This window comes from Falco cherrug, chromosome 12 (assembly GCF_023634085.1).
Source record: "Falco cherrug isolate bFalChe1 chromosome 12, bFalChe1.pri, whole genome shotgun sequence".
NCBI lineage: Eukaryota > Metazoa > Chordata > Aves > Falconiformes > Falconidae > Falco > Falco cherrug.
This window is the reverse complement of record NC_073708.1, coordinates 14945959-14971874: the sequence shown is the minus strand read 5'-3', so window position 1 is coordinate 14971874 and position 25916 is coordinate 14945959. Positions and strand designations below refer to the sequence as shown.

Here is a 25916-nt window from a genome sequence, read left to right as displayed (position 1 = left end):
AGCCTTCAAATGGGCTCGCAGCAGGCCTCTCCTCTTCCATGCCTGACAGCTTACAGACTCAGCTGCCTGACCAAGGAATTTGGATCCAGATCACTCAGTGCAGAAACTATCAGATTTACAATGCTTCTGACAGCTTTTGCTTCTGAAGTTTCAATTTGGCTGCTAGATTAAACTATTGCAACATCCATGTAGCATTACTATACATTCTGATTACCTATTTCTTCAGGTTTGTTTGGTTTGGGGTTATTTTTCCCCCTCTCCCTATAAATATACATGGGTCAGGATCCTGTGAGAGCTCAGAGGACTTAGTGTCCAGCTGTTCTTCCATATGTTCTCTAGGCCAACACCTGCTGCAGAGATACTACCAAGACCTCATGGTTGGCAAGCTGCTCTAATTCCACTCAGCTTGTAGGTTGAAAGGTCACTCCTTTAATGTAGTCAGTTTGTGGCTTCCACATTAAAGAGAGGGAGTTGCTATCACTGCTGGAGCTCTATTTTATGAAATCCAGTGACAGTAAAACCAGATGCCCTCCACTTTCATAATTGCTTTAACTGTCTAGTACATCTTAAGAGAAATAACTTCTAGGGCCTGACAAGACGAGCCAACCTCTCCACGAACAAGAGAACCTTCTAACTCAAAGCTATGACATTACTCAAGGACCCTGAAGAACTGGCTGAAGGCATGGTCCAGAAACAAAATTAATTTCCTCCTCTTTTTATTTCAGAGATACTATGAAAAGAGAATTGAAGACAAAGAGGCTTTTTTCTACTCTCTAACTCCCACTACAGAGCAGCCTATAAGATCAAAACAAGATGAAGAACTAAGCAGAAAAGGCTGAAAGTGAAGAAAGCAAATGCTATGAATAGAATCTAATGGGATCTTAAACAAAAGTTTCAATTAACAATGGTGACCCGAAGTAAGTAAATACAATGTAACTACCACGCTGTAGCCCTTCAGCACTAAACCTCACAGACAAATCAGGGTGTGAAAAGAGGTTCAAGGGACACAGCAGCACATCACCCAATTTCACTAACAACTGGCACACCTTATTAAAAACTTTACCAGGTTATACTTTCTTTACATGACAGGAAAACATGCCTTCTTTCTGGCTGGAATTTATATGCACTTAAGTACTCGGTGCTGAATACCAACAGGAAAAATATTTTAGATGTCTTCTGAATTTGACAGAGCAGAAAAATAAGGAAGTGGATAAGGTATACACAAATAATAGGTGTAGATTTATGGAATAAACAGACCAAGATTTCCAAATATTCCCCATTGCGGAGAAGTGCTCCACAGTTAATGACCTGGCGTAAGATGAGAAAATGGGATAGCAGGCTGTATCTTTCCACTGTCCCACCTTACCTACTTCCAAAACTACAGCAAAGGCAGTTTTCTCTAACACAAGAGTCGGGGCACTCCAGCTTGCCTGAATACATACAGTTTCATGGAGTTGAGCCTGTACCATCATTAGCTCTATGTGATCCAAACTCTGTGGCAGCCCTGAACAGAACCAAGGGACCTGACACCAGATCAACACACACAGACACATATCGCAGAAAGAATAAGGTCAACCTCATAAACCAAGAGCAGTCTAGAAGACTACCCAGCAACTACAAGACTAGCCTACAATTGTGCAAAAGTAAAACCTCCATCTACAAGCCACTATTCATTTTAATACATGCAGCTTATATACGGAGAAGAGAATTAGACTTTTGTTCATAAAGACATTTACAGCAAATTTAACAAACTTTGATGACACTAGCTTTAATGACACTACAAAAGAATTTATTTTCCTGATTTCAGTGTTAAAATTGCATCAATACATTTTTTCACTTCTATTATATTTCTAAGAGAGAATCCTTTCTTTTCATATGTGCAATCTGAACAGCTGTATATACTGCCAAATGCAAATATTTAAGGGAAGTTCCAGCATAGTAAGTTTAACCCTCATTTCTGTCTCAATGATAGATGTAAGAATTCCAACTAGGTTGATTTTATGAACCAGTTAAATGATTTGTATTCAGAGCAACATTAAAAATCCCCATGACAAAGTGTACTTGAACAAAAATACCCTACTTGTGACACATCCTTTACAAGTAATGTGTTTTCATTTTTCACATGTTGCATCTCATTTATTTTATTCAGGCACACACAGTTAAATCTACAAGATATGGTAAGCTTCCAATACCTTTGAAATAATAAATCATTTCTTACAGATGTTTTCACCCACTGCAAGGCTACTGCTCATTAATCAAACATTATCAGTATCTATCACTGCCTAGTACTAAACAGGAAAGGCACCTCATTTTGAGTTTTGACTTTTATTCACTGGTTAGTCCCTGACCCTTATACTGCCACATGCTTATTAGAAATACGGAAACCTGTACTGCATGGCAGATCTTATTACAGGGAGTTTTAGAAGGAGTGTTATACAAGCAGAGGCATATTTTTCTTTGAGAACCAAAGGAAACAAAGTCAAGCTGCTCTTTAAATTGGCAACACAAATGCAATCACATTGTCTTCCTTTTCCAACATGGAAGTAAAATGTAACCACGTAAGCAAACTATTTCTGGTCTAGATCTTTCCATATCTGAAGTGTTGAAATAAATATATATTGGGCACTATGCAAGATGTGTTGCATTTTTGATAAATTATTAAAATTTCATTTCAGAAAACAGTATGTAGGATACAATACATCTTTAACAGCATAATCCTACTGGGGAAAATTTGAATGGAATGGTACAATGTGAGTAAGAAGTTATCTGATAAAAAATTTCAGCTTCCTTGTGATCCTGGAGAAACTGCTGGATTCATGCCAATAATTTATATTGCATTATTTAATCTGCTATTTTGGTCATTAGACTTCTTTTCAAAATATTGGAATAGAAATGAAATTTGGGGAAGCAGCACAAATTGCAGGTGGTTAGGAATGAAGATTTCTGTAGCTCCAAGAAACAGCCTGAATGTTTCACAGCAGTAACTAAGCTAGCTTCTCCACAGCACTTCTACAGCACTGAGTACTTTCATAGCCCTTTCCGTGCTAAGTTTCACTGTTACCATATGATAGTACAAAAGAATGAAGTCAGCCCGGAGGCCAATAGCCAGAGCCCAAGTCTCACTCTCAGGCAAGCACAACACTGTGCTGCTACCCTCCAGTGATCTACTGTGGTGCATGATTTACATTTTTGTTATAAACCAAGTGAAAAATTAGAGGCAATGAACATGGCTTCCAGTTAAAAACCACCACCATCTCCTGCCACAGCTGCAGTTCACCCAACTCTCCTGTAACTGAACGTTTTGTTTGCATATTCTATAGCTTTCTGAATGAATACTGAACACCACACTTGTATCTATGATTATTCACTCTGCAAGGCTGATTAAACACATTCCATTCTTGCAAGCATGGCAGGTCTACAGAAGTGACTGAGCTACAATGTGTATTTTCTATGCTTCAATACAATAAAGGGCACATTCAGCACATGCAAAGGCCCATATTTGCATTTGAAAAATAAGGAACCAACTTGCCAATGTAATGGGTGCATCAAGACTCTTATGTCCCTATGATTTAAAAAGTGCTAAGATTTCAGAACTTTCTTTGCTTAATTTTATTGGGCTTTCCAGAAAAAGCTGTGCACAAAGGCGGCATGGATGGTAACAATTAGGGGTGATTTCTTTAGATTCTATCTACTGGGGGAAGGCAATCAGGTTTTTTAATGCAAATCAACTCCAAGCTTTATCAAGCAGCTACTACAGCAACAAAATGGGCAGCAACTTTATCTCAGTGATTAGTACAGCCACCAAAACCCAGTACCATATGCTGCCTGCACAGAAAGGTCAGCGTGTCTATCTCCCTCAGCTCTGCAAATTCCTTTCTGCTAGGAACAGGCAAGATCTCTAAACCCTGAGTGTAAGGAGAAAAACCGGCAATTTCAAAATCCACAATCTGGGACGACTTCAGGATCCATGGTAATCTCGAATTCAAGCTAGCCACACAAACCCCTGGCATAGCATGCCATGCCCCCAGCTCAGGTGCTGAAGCTGCAGAGGAGGCTGCAGGAACTGGGCTCAGCTGTTGCTCCAGGCTCCAGCATGGAAGAGCTCTGCCAAGACCCCCAGGGCCTTCCCAAGCTTTGCATGGGGTGCAGAGGGATAAGCCACCTCACCTGGGCATGCATCAAATAATTAAAACTGCCTAAAATCTACTCAGAATAGGCACCATACTTCACATTTTAGACTTTCTCTTTTTCCTTAGCCACCAAGAGTGTTTCTTCTACAGCACACTTGCAGAATATCAAACTCAAGAGCCACAAGCAACATAAAAATGTAAACAGCTACTATTCGGTCACCCAAGTATGTAAAATCTTCTTGGGAACATTTTTTCGTTTTTGAAGTGACCGTTATCTAAAGGCTGAGAAATCTCCCAGATAGAAATTCAGCCATCATCTTTCATCTACAGAAGATTTGTTCTGGGCCATAACGGCATCAAGCCTGTGTTTTGCAGTGAATAGAAAAGCAATCACATATTGAAGGAACGAATTGTGGTATTTTTGATGTCTAACTACTAAACAATATTCTAACGATAAAATTAGAATAACTGTTTCTTTTAGAAGATATGTTCTGTCCTCATTTTAAAAACCCAGTGTATTAGAGAAAAAGCTATAAATATTGCACTACTGAGAAATGGTCTTTGATAATGGTTAATGATGTCATCTCAATTTAAGTAACAACCAGGTACTGAAATTTCACTGTCTACTAAGCTATTAGAATCTATTAAAACTGCATACACCCAAATAAACCACCATATATTATCATTAGTCACAAACCAAAAATACATCATTTCTAAGAAAAAAAACCCTAAGGAATCTGCAGCAAGTTATACCATTTTCTATTACATCAGTGAAACAATAACAAGCAGAACCTTGACAATTCTTACAAACTCACTAATACATCACAAGTTTCTACTTGGTTAAGTGTCTAGTAATTTCAACACAATGGCAGTATTAACATTACAGGGGAATTGGCTAAAACCTGTTGATCTTTAAATTGTCATTATTCATGCTTTTCTTCTTATGAAACTAATCACCAAAGATCATTAAAGGGAATGCTGAGTCATCATACTAGCTCTTGAATGCATTTGCACTTTCTCTAACAGTTCATGTTCAGCTTACTACATTTTTAGCACAAATGAATGAACAATAGCCAAAGGATTTCCTGTGAAAGAAAACACTGTCAAGGACCGTGTTTGGAAAATATTTTGCTTTGTTAAACAAACATATAATTTGTATTAGCATTATCCAAGCACTCTGAGTACTTAGTATGCTTATTTCTGTCTTTTAATCTTGTAAACATTGCTTTATAAAAACAATTTACATTAATTTTAGCATTAATAGACTGAAAACAGTAACAGAACAAACAGTGGGTCTTAATTACTGTATACACCCCACACCCTGTAACATCACCAAGGAAGTGCCAAATTTTGAATACAGTTTGATACTATAAAATGTACACAGAAGACTATCTATGTGACTTTATGCACAAGGAATGTCAAACTTGATCTCAAGCCTATAAGACACACCACTACGCCACACATATTCAGAGAAGTATTTGCCTACCTGTTAACCCTTCTTTCAGAAGGCTTACCATGGGATACGTATTACAGTATTTATATGCTCTGTCCTAATTATATACACAGTCTTAGTAATCTTTAACATCTGTATTTACAGAGTGTCTTTTAATTTCATAGTAAAAGCAACCATATGACTGGCATCTCCAGAAAGTATAGATTAGAATAGTGAAGAACAATTTTCAAGTGTGATGACCATGACAAGTGGTTCAAAAGCCTGGATCATCTCTATTCACTCAAAATTTGAGACAAAGCAGCAAAAATATTTAAATAGGTTAGTTAAAGATTACTTACTATAGTGAACATGTAAAATTTTCTTCTCAGATATTTGTTGCCTTTAAAAACTACCATCACATTAAAACTAGAGATCTGGAAGGCAGCTACTGTATTGGATAAGAAAATCACAAATACTTCTGGGATAGGAAAGCTTTTCAATTAATACATTGAGCCTGAAGGAAGGACTGAGGGATTCCCTCGGGCACAGAACACAGGCAAAGCCAGCTGCAGGTCTCAGAAGGCCCTCAGGCTGTGAATCTCACCCAGACAAACAGAATCACTAGTGAGTGTGCCCCAAGTTATAGGAAGGACCAAAATTGGCCTCAAGCACATCCAGGTGTCAGGATTTCCCCCCGAAATGAGGTAACTGCCCTTCATTATATCAAACTGTGCCTAGATCAACAAAGGCCTGACTACCATGCAATGACAGAAAGGGAAGCAGATGACCAAGAAGCACAAGACAAACACAAGTTCAGATGGAAACGTTGAGCCCTGCCCGTGCCCAGAGGTGGCTTCCTAGGGACCACTCTCCCAAAGCAGAGAGGTGGCAAAGCAGGAAGGTTTCCTAAAGCAACCTCTCAAAATCCTTCAACAAGTACCACACAACCACTGCACAAATCCAGGTTTTGTCTTAACTTGTCAATTCAATTCAACTAGCAAGATACACCCTTTGCTGAGCGGGCAGTGAAAGGAATATGAATTCAGAAACTTTATGAAACAAATGTGAACAGGAAAGGCTGCTTAAAACTTTATTAACACAAAAAAGAGTGCTTGACATCTTCTCACCAATAACTGGCACTAAACAAGTGAGATTTTGATACATTTCCTACTTCTGTACAATCTTTAAAAATAAAAAAAAAAAATGCAACAAGCCTAGGTTTTTAACCATCCTTTTATCTTTTGTAAGCAAGATTAAGGAAAGCAAGGAATTGCTAAACCTTTTGTTTTAATTTTGTATTGTGTCAGTCTTCCTATAGTATTATGTAGAATGTTTCAAGAAGTGTCTGATTACAATAAATACATATTGGATCACATGCATCCTCCTTACAAAGAAAAGGGGGCTCAACTTAAGTAAATGGATATGCACTAACTTACCAGCTGTATTTCAGATGACTGTTCATTCTGTGTCTGAATATTAACATGGAAGTAAAAAGATGGCAGCATAATTAATAGTTGTCTATTTAAAAGATAAAAGTAACTCACTCATGAACTTTCAGAAATAACAGATCAGCAGCCAAAGTTCTTTTCTTTAGATGAAAGGCACTGAAAGTGTGTAACATCAGAATATGAAAATGCAGTATCTAACGTCACCACTTTGTTCAGTATTTTCTTTCCTCATGTACTTCTCAATCATCAAAATGCTTAAAAATATATGCTTGAAAAAACACCCAAAAAGTGCTAAATAATGTTAGATTACTTAATCTGCTAAGATATTAAAAAAATTAACTAATCTTAAAACAATATGAAGCAAATTGATTTTGTTCTTATATTTAGATGAGCATTTCTTCAGTGAAGCTGTCCAGCACCTTGGAAAGAGACAGGAGAGGGTTTCGTAAAACAGGTGCAATAGAGATTGTTATGCTAAGTAGTTTTTTTGATAGAAAAGATAAGTAAATAAGAGCATGAAAATCTGTGTAATTTGCACGTGAGTAACTTAAGGATGCCCAAGGGCAGATTATACATTTTTTTAAATGTCTTAAGACTATCAATAATAAATAAGCTGGTTTGTGCATCTGAGCCCTAAAAGCTTTCAGCTGCTTACTGCTTCCAATGCGTATTAGGAATGTTCCACCAATATCCAGAGCAATAGTGAGCACTACAAAACTGAAATAGCAGCTTACCATAAATGCCAATAGTAGAAAAAAATGCCTCAAGCATAAAAATTCTTGGATGTATGTACATTGTTGGTCTCCAGGAAAGATGCTGCACTGGGAATAAAAGGAAGTTGAAACATCTGGTGTAAGCATGCAAGAACAAGTTCTGTCACAGACTTTCTTTTTTACAATAAATATATTCTTTTTGAGTTTTAATAAAAAACACTTTTTAGATTGAAGAGTAGCAGAAGATGAGAATAAAATTAATATTGAGGACTAATGGGTTTTGTATTAGAACCAATTTATGGTGTAATTTGTTTATGATATTCTTCACAAGACAAAAAAAAATAAGAAATGTGGTGTTATAGAAGGGTGCATTCATTCTCCAATCTATGAGCCAGGAGCTAAGGCTGTCCAGAAGGCAGACTATAAAGAAGTCTTAATACTTGACTGCACATACTTGTGTAAACCTTCTTCCCTGGGACTTCATTTCATGCAGCTGCAGTTCAATGTGCAGTTTTGAACCTGTTCTGTACTAAATTGCAAATGCATCTATCACTGGCCTTCTCATGGATCTTCATGTAAAAAAAAAAAAAAATCTTTTAAAATTTACTTTTAGAATTATTCAGGTTACTATAAGGCAACTGTGAAATATTTTGAATTGGCTTTGTCCAAATCCTGCCACTGCTCTTTGTCACTGTTGCTCTTGAAACTGAGTACTCTGACTTCATGACTCATCTTGATGACTTCATTCTCTTTGTATCTAATACTGAAGTCTCACAGCTTTTCTCTGCTAAAGGGATTCAAATATTTTTTGTCACAGTAAAAGGTAATTCCAAGTGTTTTCCCTGGCTTTGCAGCCTGTATTCTTTTATTACGTAAGGATACTGATGCCTCAAAGGCCACTGTTGTCACCATTTAAAATCCTGGGTGAAAAACACCATCTTTGCAAGATTATGAGGCAGTGACAACCCTTGTCTACAAGCATCAATAAAACCAACACAGAAATCAAGCTAGGCACACATTTATTTTGAGTATCTAGCAGATCATGTTTCCAATGACATCATTCTTTCCTGCACTACTTTCCAACATATTATTTTTCTCTGCTGCTTGTTGTGTTTTACCCAGTCTTCAGGCTTCAGCTTCCTTGCAGCAAAACCTGTATCATCTATGAAGTGTCAAGCTACTTATGCAATTATAAATAATACAAAACATCACCAAATAAACTTAAAAAATAGAGCTGAATATCCTCAGAGCTTACAGCCATGCAATGCTTGTACTACAGTTCCATCTTTAATCAAGATGCATTATATTTTCCATGACTTGCTACATTACTGCTGAGCCAAACAGGTCTTCACAAAGAGACCTAAAAGCGTAATTTTAGAGAATATCTTAAATGCCAAGAAACAGAAAACAATTCTGAAAAACAACTCATCAACAGAGAAATCCTAGATAGGTTTTCAAATGCCTCTGCCTCTAACCTTTTCCCTTTGGAGGTGAGAAGTGAAATAGCAAATGAAGAGAAAAAGAAAAAAACTCAGAAATACAAGGTAAAACAAAACCAGAGAAGCAAACAAATAAAAGTCTGTTCACAACCTGAAATGAGAACTATTTTGAATATGACATATTTCCTCCATAAATGTCTGTGCTGGCCATGGGCCTATGGGCCCCATATGCAGATTTCATGTCCTCCAAATTTAGTTTATGAATCAGGAGTACGATGCACATTTTTTTCCTATAGCACAAGCAAAATGAACATCTGTTCACTTTTTGCCACGTAGGTTTATATCTGTGTGGGTGGGTGTGAACAGAGCTCTTGATGTGTAATATTCTTCCCATCTGCACACCAGGTGGCACTGCATAGTTAATCAGAAGATAATAACAGGCATGAGGAGATTACCTACTTTTTGGGGAAGAGACAGTAAATCAGTCTTACAGGGTTGTTTGTTTTTTGGGGGTTTTTTTTGTTGTTTTTTTTTTTTTTAAACGAGGTACATCAATGCTTGGACTTTTAATTTCTTTTTTTGGCGTGTAATTTCATTCCAATCAATGGAGTCATCTGATTATATTATTGTTTGAATGCTGTGTTAATTAACTATGAATGACTGCAATTAACACAAAGGTTCTTTCCACCAGGGATTTCATTTTTTTCTTTTGTATGTACAGTTTTAACCCTTGCAAGCAGGATATACTCTCTAGCATACATCCAAGCAAAAATCTTAAGATTTACTCTGTATGCTCATCTAACCTACCATATTACAGAATTTAATAGAACCTCTGAGCACCCTAATACAATAAAACTAACTTCATAGCAACTCAGCATCACAAGATGGAGGAAGAAACGAGAAAGCTTCATTAATAGCTGCATTTGTTCCATAATAAGAAGCTAAATAGAAAGTTAGTGCTGCAAGTTTAAGCCTACAGACAGTAAAGTGCCTAAGCAATTTCTGGGAATACAGATTAAGATGTTTTTAAATATTTTACTAAACAAAACAATCTTTGAAGTTATGTTTTTACCTGACCTTTATGTAAAGAGAATGTAAATGTTATATAAAACCCCTATGTTATGAAAAATGTTACAGAATAAGGATAGAGGTTCGTCTAAAATTCTGCAGAAAATATGTTTATGATGATAGCCTTTCTATGTATTTGAATGTGACACAAAACATATCCTTTAATACTTTAAATATTTAGGTCGTTCATTTCTATTCAATTAAACAGTTGTATAAAAAAAATTGTTTTCTATCTTCTCTTTCAAAAAGAATACACAATGCTTTGTGGAGTCTTAAAAGACAGAACCACAGAATCCTGCTTTCCAAAGAATGTAGCTGAACTTCAAGAAGGATGAGTAATAGAAGCCTAGTATTTCTGCATTTGCTCTGATAGCCAAGTGAGACAGACAGGTTTTGTAAAAATCCTAAGTATTCTACCCTGAAAACCAACCAACAGACACAGTAACACAAAGCATTCAGACTACTCTGTTCTCCATAAGATACCCTTTGCTGCTGTACTTTACTGTCTCCGAGGACCACGTGCTCTCTCCTCTAGCCCCTCACCCCATCATTGATTTCTCCTTTTGCTCTCAGCATGCGGATTCTCTATTGCTCTGAGTCTCTATGGTGTTTACAGAAGACAGCAACTGATGCAAGACTTTTTTTTTTTTAATAGCAAAATTTTCAAACTGATTTGTCAGCTCAGTCACAAATTCTTCATGAACATTTGCCATCAAAAAGCAGAGATGATTCTAGGTAGAGTATGTTGAGTGCAATCTATCAAATCTGGAAAGGATTTTTTTTCTATGTTTAGTTTTAGAGGTTAGTTTTGGGAGATTTAATTGCTATTCATTAATGTTTGTGAATAACAAAATAAAACTGAAAGATGTGTAACTGGAAGATAAATGGAATTTTTAAATGAAAATTTTAAGGACTCTTTAATTCTACATCTCTAATTCCTAATCAGAATTTTTAATTGCTCATAGAAATAAGACTGAATAAGTTTAGAAATTGCACCAAATGACAATGAAAAGAGAACTAAAAAAATATAGCAGACTCCCAGAATATATTTAACAAGTTGTTCCTCCACTCCATATAAAGATATGCCTGCTGCCTTTTAGTCCCGTGAAAAAGATCTCGTGTGTTCTATTGTCTACCATTACTTTTCATGTAAGAAACTGAGATTCACGGACTATCCTTTAAAACTTACGTTAGTTGTAATGTGAAATCGGGAGTGCTGGAGAAAAACAGAACAGTGTATCTCTTAGGTCCTTGTATGCAAAACGCAAGATATGTCTGCTGCCAGATGTTGTAAAATACGCACCTTTGTAGAGAGGAAACTGAGAGGACATAAGAATAAGTGATGGACAGGGAAGAGGCAGTCTGTGTACTGATCATCTGGAAATAAACAGGAGTCCAGCAATAAGAACTAGTTGGATGAAACACAGTTCAGGTAGGGCAAAAACCAGGAGTTTGAAGAAAAGAAGTACCAAAAGCAAAAAAGGTATCAGGCAATCTTGTGACTGAGATTCACCTACCATTTGTTCTGAAGTTCTGCTGTCAGAGGGCAGTGTTGGTTTCCAGTATGCCATTGCCCAGATTAATCTCATTACTACTTATTTGGGTAACTATGAAAGCTTTTCCTCAGATCTAGTCTTTGCTAGTTTGACATATGTCTTTGTAACCACAAATTCCACGAGTCTCTACAATGTTATACTCACAGCCACAGCCTAATTGGGAAAGATAAGATGGTGCAACATGAAATCTTATGGTGGTAAGGTATGACTCTAACTGAGACCCCAGAAGTTGCCAAGGGCTGGTGACACATACTGGCCACCTGTTCATTTTCAGTTCTAGTAGAAGGTGGGTTTTTGAGCTTTAAACAGTGACTTAAATGCACCAGACCTACTGACTGGAGAGGGTCTTTCACCTTAAGAAGAACTATCAGTGCCTCAGTAAGCAAAGACTTCAAGCCAAGCGTATTTTATTACTATTATTTATTTTAGAGTAAAGCTGTTAACCTCTATCCTACGTGAACTTAGGAATTCTTCATCCTTCAGGTCTGAGCAAATACATTGGCTAGAGCACACTTCCAATACCTTTCCAAATAGCTCTCACAAAAGCCTTTGCTATTAATTTTTCTTCAGTATGGTCACTTGCTAGAAGTGATCCAACCTCGAGTCACCTATGCTTTACCTTCCACAGACACAGCTGAAGAGTGTACTTTCCCTACCTCACACAACATTCCCATAGAGCAATAGATTTTTCCTGATTCATAATTGTGCGGAAAATAGCTTGCAAAGCTCTCTTTGCATCTCCACTTGCCCTCACATAGCCAGCTATTTACAAGTGCTCTTCCATTTCATGAATTACACACAGACTCTTGTACAATCCTGACTGATAAGTTCTTGAGTTCCATCTCATTTACAAGACTAAAGGTGTGCGCTTCAAAAACCAAATTGCTATGAAAAATATCCTCTCACAGTGTACTCCCTCATCCCATTATGGACGACGACTTCTTTTACACACCCATTCACTTTTCTTTCTTCCACCAATAGGGAAAATTGAAAACTACCATTACTTATTTTCCACCAAGGTACAGATTCATTCAAGAAGCAAATTACAACAACCTTTAAAACAAAATAAAATAAAATAAAATAAATTTATTTTATGCAAGTTGTGTTCTCTAATTATTTTACTCCCATGATTCAGGGTAATGTTCAAACGTGACATATCATTGCATATGTTTGGTCAGTAAGCAAAGAACATAGAAAGAAATACAGTACAGTCTCATTAGAGAAAAACTGCAGTTTTTCAGAATTTATAAATGCTCTATTGCATGAATATAGCTAACTCTAGAAATCTGTGACCCCTTGGTTACATCTTGGTCTCCCATCTTTCGCTATCAGTATGCGAGATCATGAAACAGTCCAGTGTCTTACACAATATTGTAAAAGAGAGATGACAAGCAGGCATGGGGGTAGAGAGAGGGACCAACTTCATCATGAATCTAAGGTAGCTTCTAATAACAGAACTTTGTAGGTGCACATAATCCTTCATTAGCATTTATACCTTCTGTTTCCTAATACAACCAGTGAACACATGGTTTACAAGAGAATTATGCTTCGGATACCTGCTCCTGATTATTAAAATTCTGGCTGTGTCCCTTTATAGAGCATCTGTATGGCACAATGTCGCCTATATATATTTCTAACCAAAAATATTTTATTTTAGGATAACTTCATTAAGGTCAGAAAACAAACCCACATACATAAAACAAACATTCCAATTCTATGTTTAGTGGTCAGTTTTGCTAACCTTTAAGTGAACGGTTACTTTAAATTCGAGACAGAAATGCAGGGGAATCATGCTGATATTCCACAAATGACTGGTAATTTTTTCCTAAATGCTAGACTCTCAGAAAAGAAATGTTTCTTTATGAATTAATCCCCATCACAAAGCAGTTTGAAAGCCATAGATAAAAACAATAAAGAAGGTAAGTTGGACCATTGCCTCGTATATGATTACATCAAAATACGACACATCAGAATTCCTATACATGGAAGGTCTCTAACAATGCGAGGATTTAGGATTATATAAATCATAACGCTCTGTACTATAATCACATGACAGAATAGACCTGCAAAGCTTATTATACTGCATAACCAGATGGTAAACAACAGTTGTCGCTGTACTAAGAATTACATCTCTGTAATCAATAATAGGAAGGAGGAACAGTTGGACAACTTGTTTCCTATTATGTTCACTTAGGCAACGTCTAGATCAATAAAGAGCATTAAGCCTCATACCAACTGTAGACGATGCCTGCTCAACATGCCTATCATATGGTAGCAATGGGTCCAGCTGTACTTCAAAACACTTGTAAATGGATAACAATTCTAATCTAACATTAAAAAGAAGCAATGATTCAAATAGCTGACAGGTGCAGGACTTCTTTAGCATATGAGAGAAGACAGACCTATGATGCCAGTTTTAATTTAAGTCGAAGTCAGCTTATTTTGTTAACCCATCCCATAATAACATTTCACTACAGCCTGTTGGAATGATACTACATGTTTTATATTGAGGAAAGAAAAAAGCAACCAAGCATGGTATCACTGGCTTACATATAGACATAGTAATTACGTGGGTATATGAAAACTGAACTTGTCTATTGCTCTAGGCCAATATGACAATTACTTACAAGTAAGTTTCTGGTTCATCCATTTTTTAACTATTTAACCAAACAATAAATCAACCCATTCCGCTACATTCTTTTCTTATTTAAAAAAATCTATCATATAGATGTGAAAATCTTAACAAATAACTCTTTTAAGACAGCTAGCTTTAGCTTCCTGTTTACTCCATACTTCCGTAACACACCAAATTGAAGCTGTCTCACAGCATGCTGTTAACACAGACACAAGTCCCAGTTGATTCTTAGACAGTCATTCAATTTCAACGTGACAAAACACAGGACAGTGAGCTCTTCTTACCTATTCCAATAAAGACCACTTCATAGCCATCTTCTTTCAAGGTACGGAGTGTCATTCCACCCATTGCAAGGCCTTTACTAAACATTATCTGAAAGAATTAAAATTGCTTGCTGTTTATGTGATAATGTGAAAATAATTTTTATCATGTCCTGCATACTGACATCTCACAGGATCTTCTAGTGAACAAACAAAGTATATCAACCTTTTTTCCCCCCAAACAAGGCTTAAAAGGCCAGACTGGCTCTGATTTAAGCAAGTGGCCCAAAGCAGCTACAGGTAAAAGGTACCTTCAGATCATCCTCAAGTTGGGGCCACCACACGCTGGCTTGGTTTCTGCTGTAAGCTGAAAGAGTTGAAGCAAGCTAAACCAACAAACAAAGCCTGTCTATGGAACACAGTACTGAAGTAAAGCTGTAAATGGCAGTTTTCTACTGCAAGTAAACCACTGTATTCAGTGCTGACTACAGAAGGTCATACTCCCATGGGAAAGTTGGAATTTAAGAAACATGATGTGGAAGCAAGAACCTCCTTCAGGGAATACGAGCTAAACAGATCATCCAGAGCACCAACTACAAACCAAGCAGTTTTACAGGTTTAGGTCATTGCAGAAACACCAGTGAAAGTATGAGCTTCTCACAGAGAAATAAAGAAAAGACATAACACAATTCTGTATTAAGAGGGTTTCTAAGCAGAAAACCAAGTAATGTTTTCCTGCACAGTATCAGGCCCTTGGTAGGCCTCCAACCGCGCAGAAGGCGATGCCAGTCCCAAAGGGAGGATGGGATTGCTTTGTGCCACGCTCTCAAAACCTCACAGCCTGAATTTTGCACCAAGACCACTAGCTAGAACACCTTTATGCCAAAAACCCTCAGTGAAGCCAACGCTGGTTCTGTGGATTCAGAAAAAATACTGGGCCAGAGCTAGCAATAAGTCTGAAGAACATTCTGTGCAAATTACAGCGTGCCCCTACTCGCTTGTAATGAAGCAGACCATTCTGAGTGGTTGTCATGGTTTTGGCTGGGATGGAGTTAATTTTCTTCCTAGTAGCTTGTACAGTGCTGTGTTTTGGATTTAGTATGAGAATAACTGATAACACATTGATGTTTTAGTTGTTGCTGAGTAGTGCTTAGCCTAAGTCAAGGACTCTTCAGTTCCCCATGCTCTGCCAGTGAGCAGGTGCACCAGAAGCCAGGAGGGAGCACAGCCAGGACAGCTGACCCGAACTAGCCACAGAGATATTCCCTATCATAGAATGTCATGCTCAGCATATAAACTGGGGAGTTGGCCAGGAGCTACTGATCACTGCTTGGGGACTGGTTGGGCATCGGTCAGCGGGTGGTGAGCAATTGTACTGTGCATCACTTGTTTTTCTTGGGTTTTATTCATCTCTCTCTTTTTCCTTTTCGTTACTATTATTATTATTAAATTATCAAATATGATTAAACTGTTTATATCTCAACCCACTGGTTTTACCTTTTTCTAATTCTCCTCCCCATCCCACTGGGGCAGGGTTGGGGGGCAGTGAGCAATGGGCTGCAAGGTACTCAATTGCCAGCTGGGGTTATAAACCACAACAGTGGTAAACTAACAAAGGTTTTCAAAATAATGAATGAGATCAGTTCTGATTTAAACTTTCAATAGTTAATTATAATTTCCACAAGCAACAATGCCCAGAGTGCAGTAACTGGCATTCACTTACTGAAATAAACAAGTCACAGTAATAAAAATGCACCTGCAATCTATATTTGCTTCAGTTCAATTACTCTTCACTTCCAGAAGCAAAAGCTGAAAAATTTTTGTAATGTTCCACCAGCAATCCTGCTTTGAGCAACCACTGCCCAGGCTGAGCAACTACAGCTGTAATAAGAGTGAGATGGGGAAGAGTCTTTGCTGCGTGTTCAGCAAACCAACTATATCAGTCTCTTGTGTAGAGGTCATGCAATTGAAGATATACACACCTTTTGCTCATCTCTCCTAACCCCAAGGCTTTTGAGTGCATAAAGTGTGTGTGATTCCTCTTGTGATATTTTGTACTTCTTGACATTGGTATGTGTGTTTTTATCTCTGTACTTTAGACTCTCTGAACTTCAATGTTTTCCCCCAGTTTTTGTTATATCACTTGTGTATTCGCTTTATAAAATGCCATGTCCTACTGTGTAAGCACTATACTTTGGGATCTTAACAGTTTAGTTTTCATGTCACTGTATATCTTGGTTTTTATTGAATCTGACTATATTCCATTTAACATGCTTTTCCTATTGGTGGGGAAAAAAAGGTAGGTGTAAAATACAGCGTACAATACTTAAAACACCAACTTTTTTTTTGTCTTTGGAGATTTAGTATAAATTTTATCAGAGGTGCAAAAACCATGTACAGTAGTAATCCTTTCAAGAATACAGACTACATCCTCACTGGCAATAAAATGCATTCCATAAATTGTCATTACATTCTTTTTATCCTATTGTGTACATATGTTATGAAAACCTAATGAAGGAATTTAAATGGCAATACTATTTTATGTGGGGATTCATAATACTCCTAGGGCCTAGCTCTCTAATCCTTATTCAGCTGACTAATTCTTACTAATTTCAGTAGAATTACTTGAATAAACAGCACTACTGTGCATTTACACAACACAGCACCTTCCACCACAGATTTGAAATGCTCTAAGTAAACACCAGAAAATATTTCTGGCTTATAGAGGTATAAAACTAAGGTACTTAGTTAACCAGTTTGCCAAAGGGTCAACTGCAAACCAATGGCAGAGCTTGGAAGCAAATTTACATTGAGATTCTCTGTTGCACTTCAAAACTGCAGAGGACTTGCAGGTCAAGATGGCATCTGTGGTTCTATCAGTCTGTTCTGGAGGTCTTGTCATAACATGGAGCCCTGGGGAACTGTTTTGCAGGGGGTTCTCCAGGAACCTATACCCAGTAATTTTGTCTAAAATTGTCTCAATGCTCTGTTTTTAGCCCCATCCCTACCTCAACCTCCATTCTGTCAGTCTTTTCAAGAAGTGCAAAGAGATTTTTAAGAGTAGAAAAATAGACCCGTAGCATTTAAAGCCTTATCTTACCTACCAGCATTTTTATAAAACCTGGGAAGGACGAGGTTCTCAGTTGAGTCTTGTGACAACACTCTACTGCTTTTATGATACAAACCAACATGGAAGATTCCAAGAAGAATTTCTTGCTTCACTGAATGATTTAGTATCACGTTAAAAATAAATTATCTCCCCAGTACTCAAAAATTTGATCCAGTGATGCATTTTACATTTGTAATTTCTATTAAAGTGGGCAGCAGTTGTAAATACTATCTAAATCTTCAGCTCAAGCCCTAAATTAATAATAAAGCAATGTTCTCATTATATATAAACAACATATATTTAACAGAATAATGTTTAACTATTACTTTCCAAGAAGTTGAATGCCTGTTATTGTTTATAATAGATGATGATGTTAACACTTTGTTTAATTTGATGCATTCTATTATAAAATTAACTTGGATGCAAGACTGTATGATAAACCATTAAAAAAAAAAACTCAGGGAGAGGGAACGAAAGGAGAAGTATCAAATATGAACGTTTTAAGTAGTGCCAAACTTCCATGAAAAAACTCGATTAAAAAAAATCAAATCATTCCAATAGCTACATTGAACCCCTAAAGCAATTTAGGAATTTGTTTCTTACAGACAATTAATCACATGCAGGCATGCCAGATGAGAACTATTGATTGCCCTTTTCCAAACTAGTGGCATTCAGACAGGAGACAGACAAATGCCCTGAGCAAGAGGAAGCATCTTCCTGCCTCTGTCTAGCATAGCTTTTAATCGTTCTTTACTAATGTGCATGACATTTTGCTGTTAATCTTTGGCAGAGTTCTTGTTCTTTTTTCTTTGAGCTATACATCAGTAGGGTATATTTTTCTTACCTTCACTCCAAGATCCTTCACAAGCTCAGCTTCAAAATTGACTACATCATACGGCAATCGGAACTGGGGGATTTCAGATGTACTAAAATAAATAAAAATGCCTGTAAAATACTTCTGGCTCTTAGGAAGAAAGGATTTTTTTTATTTGTTAAAAATTCAATACTTATAACACACCTTAGTTAATTTTAACATATGTGAATAGAATATGCTGAAGCTTGACCGTTGGCTTTTTAGAGTGACAAAACAGCATTGTTCACCCAATGCTAAAAATACAAGCCAGGAAGGCAGTACCTTGAGGCCAATCCTGCCCACACTTTTAGGTAACCATTTTAACATACATTAAACTTGGCTCCAAAAGAGCTTCAGCTCCATTCCTTTTGTTCACCAGAATATGTAACACTAAACAAACTTAAGACATCCATTTAAGATCTCATGGCTACTAAAAGTAAAGTGATCTAGCAGTCATTCATTAAGCTGTCCAATACGAAAGAATCAAATTTCTGATACATATTTTTTAAAAACTGTTGCACATACTATTTTGAGCAATGGTATTCAAAACTGTACCCTCCACTTATACTTCATGAATTTTTTATGATCTTTCAGGATGGACAAAGTCAGTAATTTTCTATCAGCGCTTGGTCTCAAGTCTGCTTTTTGATGACGTTTATTAGCTGGCATTTCTTCCTCCTAGGGAACATTAGGAATGACATCTTCAAGTTCCCAGAATCACAGATAGCCTGTATGGGAGAACTGCAGTGCCAGCATAGAATCTCAGTTTATATCTACTGGTATAGAACTTTATTTGCAAAGAAATGCCATCTACTCGTGCCAGTTCAAAATATCTGCTGTAACATGTTACAGACACGCACAGTGAAGTTCTATTTTAGACAATTTTGTTTAATGAATATAAAAACCCCTGAAAATGCAGAAAAGATTTTAAAGCCCCTCCCCAGATATTTCTAAGCTTCAGTCTAGTATGTTTTCAGATTAATAGATCTATAACTTCCATAAAAAAGCACTGGCAAAAGAGATTCACTGTGGCTTTAATTTAGATATTGTTAGTGACCACATCATCTTTAACCTCTAACTTTGACAGTCCAGAAGGATTTTATTTATTTTAAGTTGCATCAACTTTAATTATACTGAAAGGAAACTGGTGTTCTTATCATTTCAAATACTGCCCTTTTTTCACCTTTCCTGACCTGTGTGCAATGAAGAGTGTTCTAAATATCAGATATAATGAACGTGTCATGACAATACAATTTTCATAGGTCATGCTAAGTAAAAAGGTGTCTAAGGCAGAAACTAATGTATCAATATGATTCTGCAACAGAGATCTAATAAATAAATCTAATAGCAAAAGGAAAGGTCTCTTTTCCAAGCCACCTATATATTTGTTGAAGGCCTGTCATTTCCACAACATGCTCCCAGAACAGCACTGGCTGTGTTATGCATTGTTGGAATTTGTAAACAATGTTTTGCTCTTATTAAACATTTACTTAGTTTTGTGCTGTGGAGTACACCCACATATATGTACATATATGTTCATATGCAAATACATACAGTGCTGTGGGGACTCATGCATGCACATTTACTATGAAAATAAGCACTTTATGAAAAGTCAACTGGAACATCAATAATTCTGATACAATTTCTTTCAGCAGCAGCAGAGAGTCACTGACTCTGCAATGGCACAACAGGGGGGAGAAGGAACAGGGCAAGAGGTGCAGGACGGATGTACTGGATGGGACCAGTGCCCCACAAATTCACTACTTCCTCAAATCTGATCCAAGTTAGAGGTGCTTGGCCAGGTGCTATGTGTTTCTCCATGACCCCAAATTACTTTTACTCAAGGGACACCCATTGGGCCTAACGAGAGAAATATTTTGGTATGCTGTAAACCAGTCGCATAGCTAAGAGCACAAGCAGTGAAGCTTGTTCAGTCTCTAAGCAAGAGTGTGACCTGTTTGTGCCTACCCTACTATAAAGCATAAATGTTAGACAACTGGCAAACTGTAAGAAAACCTGCTCATGAATGCAAAAAATTCAGAGAGACATGTTCAGACAGCCACAGACTTATGCTACACTTAAGAATTACACCACAGGAACTGCAGTCACTAGACTCCTTTCTATTCTCACAATATTATTAAAGTCAGATACGACGTAACATGTATGTGAAAGAATATCCTAGTTAAAAACACTTTAAAAAAAGGCAGAGCAAACTAAAAAAAGGGCACAAGTACTGCCCTTCCAAAAGCTGATTCCAAATATAAAATTAATTTGGTCTTGTTAACCATTTGTAATAGTTTATGAAGCCTTGAGAACACACCCATCAATAACCTAAACTTGTTAGAAGATGTACTGCAAAGACTTACAAATGCAATAATGGATGATTGCTGCCACAGGCCAGCCTCCCTTCTGTCCAAGATTAAAATAAGGACAAAAGGAATTGATGTCCTTAAACCAGATGTGAAACTTTGTACAATGAATTGAAGTAAAATTGACCTTGATCGCTATGTGTTCTTCAAGACTCAAAAGAAACAGATTTTAAAACACACTGCTTGACCATTAAGGACAGTAACAGAAAAGGCAAAACTTCATGTAAGGCTTTTTGCAGCAGAACAAACAACAGACTAAGCTTTATTTTAAGTTCAACTCATAGCATCAAGAACAGATGCAACTTAAGATCACATTGCTTCAAATACGCAAGCACACAGTAACTAACTGCAGCATTGCACTTTAAGCAACCGCAGAAAGTACTGTATCATATTGCTGAATCCAACCTAAATCTAATCCAGGGGTCCTCAAACTACGGCCCGCAGGCCGGATACAGCCCCCCAGGGTCCTCAATCCGGCCCCCGGTATTTACAGACTGCCCCCCGCCCACCCCTCCGCTGGGGGTTGGGGCAAACCAAGCAGCTGCAGATGACTGCTGGCCACTTCATCCGCACGCCGGCCCCCTGGTTAAAAAGCTTGAGGACCCCTGGTCTAATCTGTCACCGAGTAGAGCTTCATTGTTGGAAATCTCATTATTTCTTACTACTTTACATTTTAAACCCGATATTTATGAAAACGTGCTACTCAACAGGTGAATAGATAGTTCATATACTGAATTTGCAATCTTCTATGGCTAGCAGTTCAAGTAAAACAGCTCCACAGTTAAATGCCTATATATTAAAATCTTGATAATTAGGTAGAATACTTCTGAATCTCACTGGGAAAAATGCAAGTAAACAGTTCAACTTCTCCAGCATTGATTCTCTATCTTCCAGAGCACTGAATAAGTATTTGACATTATGACATTATGGATCAAATTCATTAATGGTGTCAACGCTATTGATTTCCGTGATGCCGCAGTGAGAAATGGGAGCACATCACCCTTCTTTCTCTCTGTGTTTCTTTTCACTTATAAACACTTCAGTGTGAGTACATCTTCAACATGTAAAATTTAATTTTCATTTTGAATGGGTTGGTATTCACCAGTCAGTTTCTGAAATATTTTATGCTATAGTTAGGTATTCCAACATACTTACAAGATACAATCTACACCATTGTTAAAGTGGTAAAAATTCAGCTTTTAGTGTAGAGGACATGACACCATGCAAATATCAGCCAAGTGTTTACCATATAGGCAAACTGCAAAGGTACTTTCTTTTATGTATCTGCAATTTGTTGAAGGTTAAGAATCGTAGGGGGTTTATTTCACTCATATGGTATTGTTTACTAAAGCTGAAAGACCAGGCATACATGAATTTATTCACTGTCACCTTTATTTGCATAAGGTAGTTCACAAAAGCATTCTAAGTTTAAAGTTCTCCATAAAATCAGTATCTGTCTAAAGCATTTTAAACATCTACTAATACTTTTACTATGCAGGGCTGGCTACAGGTATCTCATTTTGTTTTAAAAGTTTTGGATAAGGGAAAATGGTTCCTGACATAATTTTCTAAAGTGTTAATTTGGTAATAATTGCACTCTGGAATTTTAGAGGTCATATGAAGAGAATATAGGAGATAGCCCCCAGACTCTCGTTAAAGCTTGCCTGTAACTGTACCTATTTAACTTGAACGATAAATTATTTAAATAAAACACAAGTTTTCCGTATCTGAAATTTTCTACTCTCTTCCTTTGGTAAAGGTAGAGTGATTGTGTATGAACTATGTTTGCACAGTATCTTTTGCTACGCTTTCTACAATAAGTGGAAACAGTGCTTTGTTGTCATTGTTTTACCTTAAACCACCAGCATACTCCTGCTTTTCAAATATGGTGATGTTCGAATAGCCCAACCGAGCCAAAAAAGAAGCACAACTTAAGCTTGCAGGTCCTGCACCAAGAAGAGCTATCTTCACGTGATAGGCTTCAGGCATATCTTCTAGAGGAGGTAACGATGGGTTTCTGATCTGAGGAATGTTCATAGCTTTGAACACCTGAAAAGCAGTACATGCAACAGGTTACATACTTTACATTCCCTCCTTAAATTTTAATATGAGTAACATGATGGAAGCTTCTGCTAGTACTGTCACATATCATTGACGTATTATTGCAGATCACTTCATAACGTTATAGGAATTCCCAAATGACACGATCTATGCATTTGCAAGGCATGTTGTAGTTGCAGGGTTTGGTCTTTCTATGGTTCTTTTTGTCTTAAAAATGTCTGAAGTCAGATCTTCCACTACTGTAAATTTTACAGAGAAGATGGAACCAGACTACCAGTAAGAGAGTAGTAATACAAAGTCAGCCTGATGGCAGAGAATCTTGGTAACACCAAAAATTTCCTTCCAAGCAATGTTCAGATTATTGTTACTACCAAAAAAAAAAAAAATAATTGCTGCAAATAACAGAAAGACTTGTAATGCCAGTGAAGAGTCTTTGCTTCTTCAGGACACACTTTGTGTGATACTAGATACATCACTTATGGCTTGATTTTTCAGAGGTGGTAGGTAACCATTCTTAGGTGGTTTTGAAACTCTTTTAGGAACTGCCCCTAGTCTTCAGCGCTATATTTTCAAAAGTAAGCCCTGCTTTAGATGCCTCCTCTTAGATAATTCGAATAGGACTTATTTCATGTTACTTGCTCATCTATTTCAGATGTTCTCTACTTTTTAATCCAGTGTCCAAAAGTTGTAGACATACTTGAAAGTTAGACTGCTCTCTGCATGCCTCGGTTCTTCACCTGTAAAATGGTGATGACCTGCTTCGTTCTGTCTTTACCATTAAAAGTACTTTGTGTCAGTCTCTGAAAACTATCATGTATTTATACAGAACGCAGCACAATGGGCTCCTAACCTAGTTAAAAAGCCACACCGTTCATTTCAGATTTGCATTAAATCAGTTCTTTGCTCAAGTGTACAGGTAAGAGGCTAACACAGAAATATTCTACATGCATGGAGTGAGACTTCACTATCCTTTGCACTTACATACATTATAGGGAAAGGAATGGAGTCCCTATCTTGTATAACCTACAAAAGGAAAAAGGATGACTCACAGCCCTTGCAGGCTACTAAAGATGAGGAGCACAGAAGAGCATAGTTACATCTTCATTTGATTTCAGACATTGGGGCGAAATATTTAACCCAAGGAGTGTATCTTTGTAGCAGAAACAAAATACTATACCAAAAGGATATGAGAGTTTGTTTTATTGAAATTTTCAGTCATATCACAAACACTTCAAGTCTGCACCTCAAAAACCACCAAAAGACAACATAATTTCCCATCCATTTCAATGCAGAACTGCATTCCATAAGCACTAACTACTCCTTTAAAATACATACATTGTTGCTTGTCTTAATACCATATTTAAGCTATTTAACAAGTTTACCAACAGCTTTTACTCTCCTTAGACCTCAAGAAGCAAAGGTTTCTCCCGTTAAGCTTTGGCAATTCCACTCATGAATAGAATTTTTCATTTATATTTTGAATCAATGTTCATTTTCTTCATGCGCACTTGAGCACTCATGCTAGGTAAACCAATGATTAGTTCCTTCCCCCTCTAAAATTTCTGTGTCAAATTCCCCCAGTCTTTGTAAATTGACATAGCATTTTAACAAACTGCAAGAAGCAAGAGACAGATAATTGTTTTAAAAAAAGAATCATTTAAACCTGACAATTCATACAATATGGGAAGGTTTAATGTGGTTATTAATGGATTTCACGGGCTGAAAAGCTCATATTGTACTGTGAAACTAGACTGTGATAACCAAAATGCAATAGGATATTTCTAAAATGTCTGCTTTGTTACATTCACACAGAAATGGCTTGAATGGTACCAAATTTCCATTAAAGTGTCATGCAGTTATTTTAGAAGTCTGCTCAGTAATACAAATTATATAACTTGCATATTCTATGTGTACATTAAACACTGAATATGCATATGTTTAATAAATTTATCACTAAATTTACTTTATTGTTAACATAATTATTTTTATATTTACTACTGAACAGTCATACCCATCAACTAAATGCTATACTACAGTGCTGCACTACTGTAGCGCAGTGTTAAGCTTCAGAAACCAAGCACTCATGCAGGAAATCCTAGCAGTTCAGGCTGAATGGTCAACTTTAATTCTGCCTATTTGCAAATAGGGTGAAACTGTCTTTATGCAGCACAGCCAGCTTGTGTGGCAGTATCTTGCCATCTGGAAGTCAGCGGCAGGTTTGCATATTAAGGCTGGCAGGGTAACTGTGAAAATAGCAAACTGCTTCAATGCATTTCAAAAGATTTTCACTCACCTCATGGTGAAGTTTCCTGACACTGTAATTCACCTAATTAAATGTAATTCACCTAACTAAATATTACTGAAATCTTCTGTACAAATCCTTTGGTGTGCAGAGATGACTACTTTGCAAGCAAGCGTTCAAGGCGACATTACACGCAATTGTCCTCTCCCATTTTAATCTGCTCAGACTGGGTCAGGATGCAAGTAAAGTTTAATACTGTTGCCTTTCACATCCACCTTCCCTTCAAAAGGATTATTTCATTTTTTTTGTGATTAAGTTTTTCTTTTGTTTTGCAGTGCTTTTTTAACCTAGACCCATTTCGGAAAATGAGACCAAATAATGAATTTTAAAGCTGAATCTCTCACTGGAAAGACTCAGCCATCATCCCCATGTCTGCCTTTCCTTCTGGCTCCCTCTCATACACAAACAAAAGAGTAAGATAGATTATTAATAGACATCAATAACACTGGACATTTATTTTTTAATTTTTTATCAAATACTATGCAATCATTACTTCACCACTTAGGGCCTATTCAAACTAAACCCACACAGATTCTGTCCC

At 37.0% G+C, this 25916-nt stretch overlaps 1 protein-coding gene across 1 annotated transcript in view; it reads right to left on the bottom strand.

The window, feature by feature from the left end:
- DPYD (dihydropyrimidine dehydrogenase) overlaps positions 1–25916 on the bottom strand; it is a 366956-nt gene that overhangs the window by 225989 nt on the left and 115051 nt on the right. The window contains exons 6-8 of the mRNA XM_055724875.1: positions 22865–23061; positions 18635–18716; positions 14706–14793 (exon numbers count right to left, since the gene is read on the bottom strand). Of these exons, the coding sequence (XP_055580850.1) occupies positions 14706–14793; positions 18635–18716; positions 22865–23061 (367 nt within the window). The remainder of the gene's footprint in view (positions 1–14705; positions 14794–18634; positions 18717–22864; positions 23062–25916) is intronic.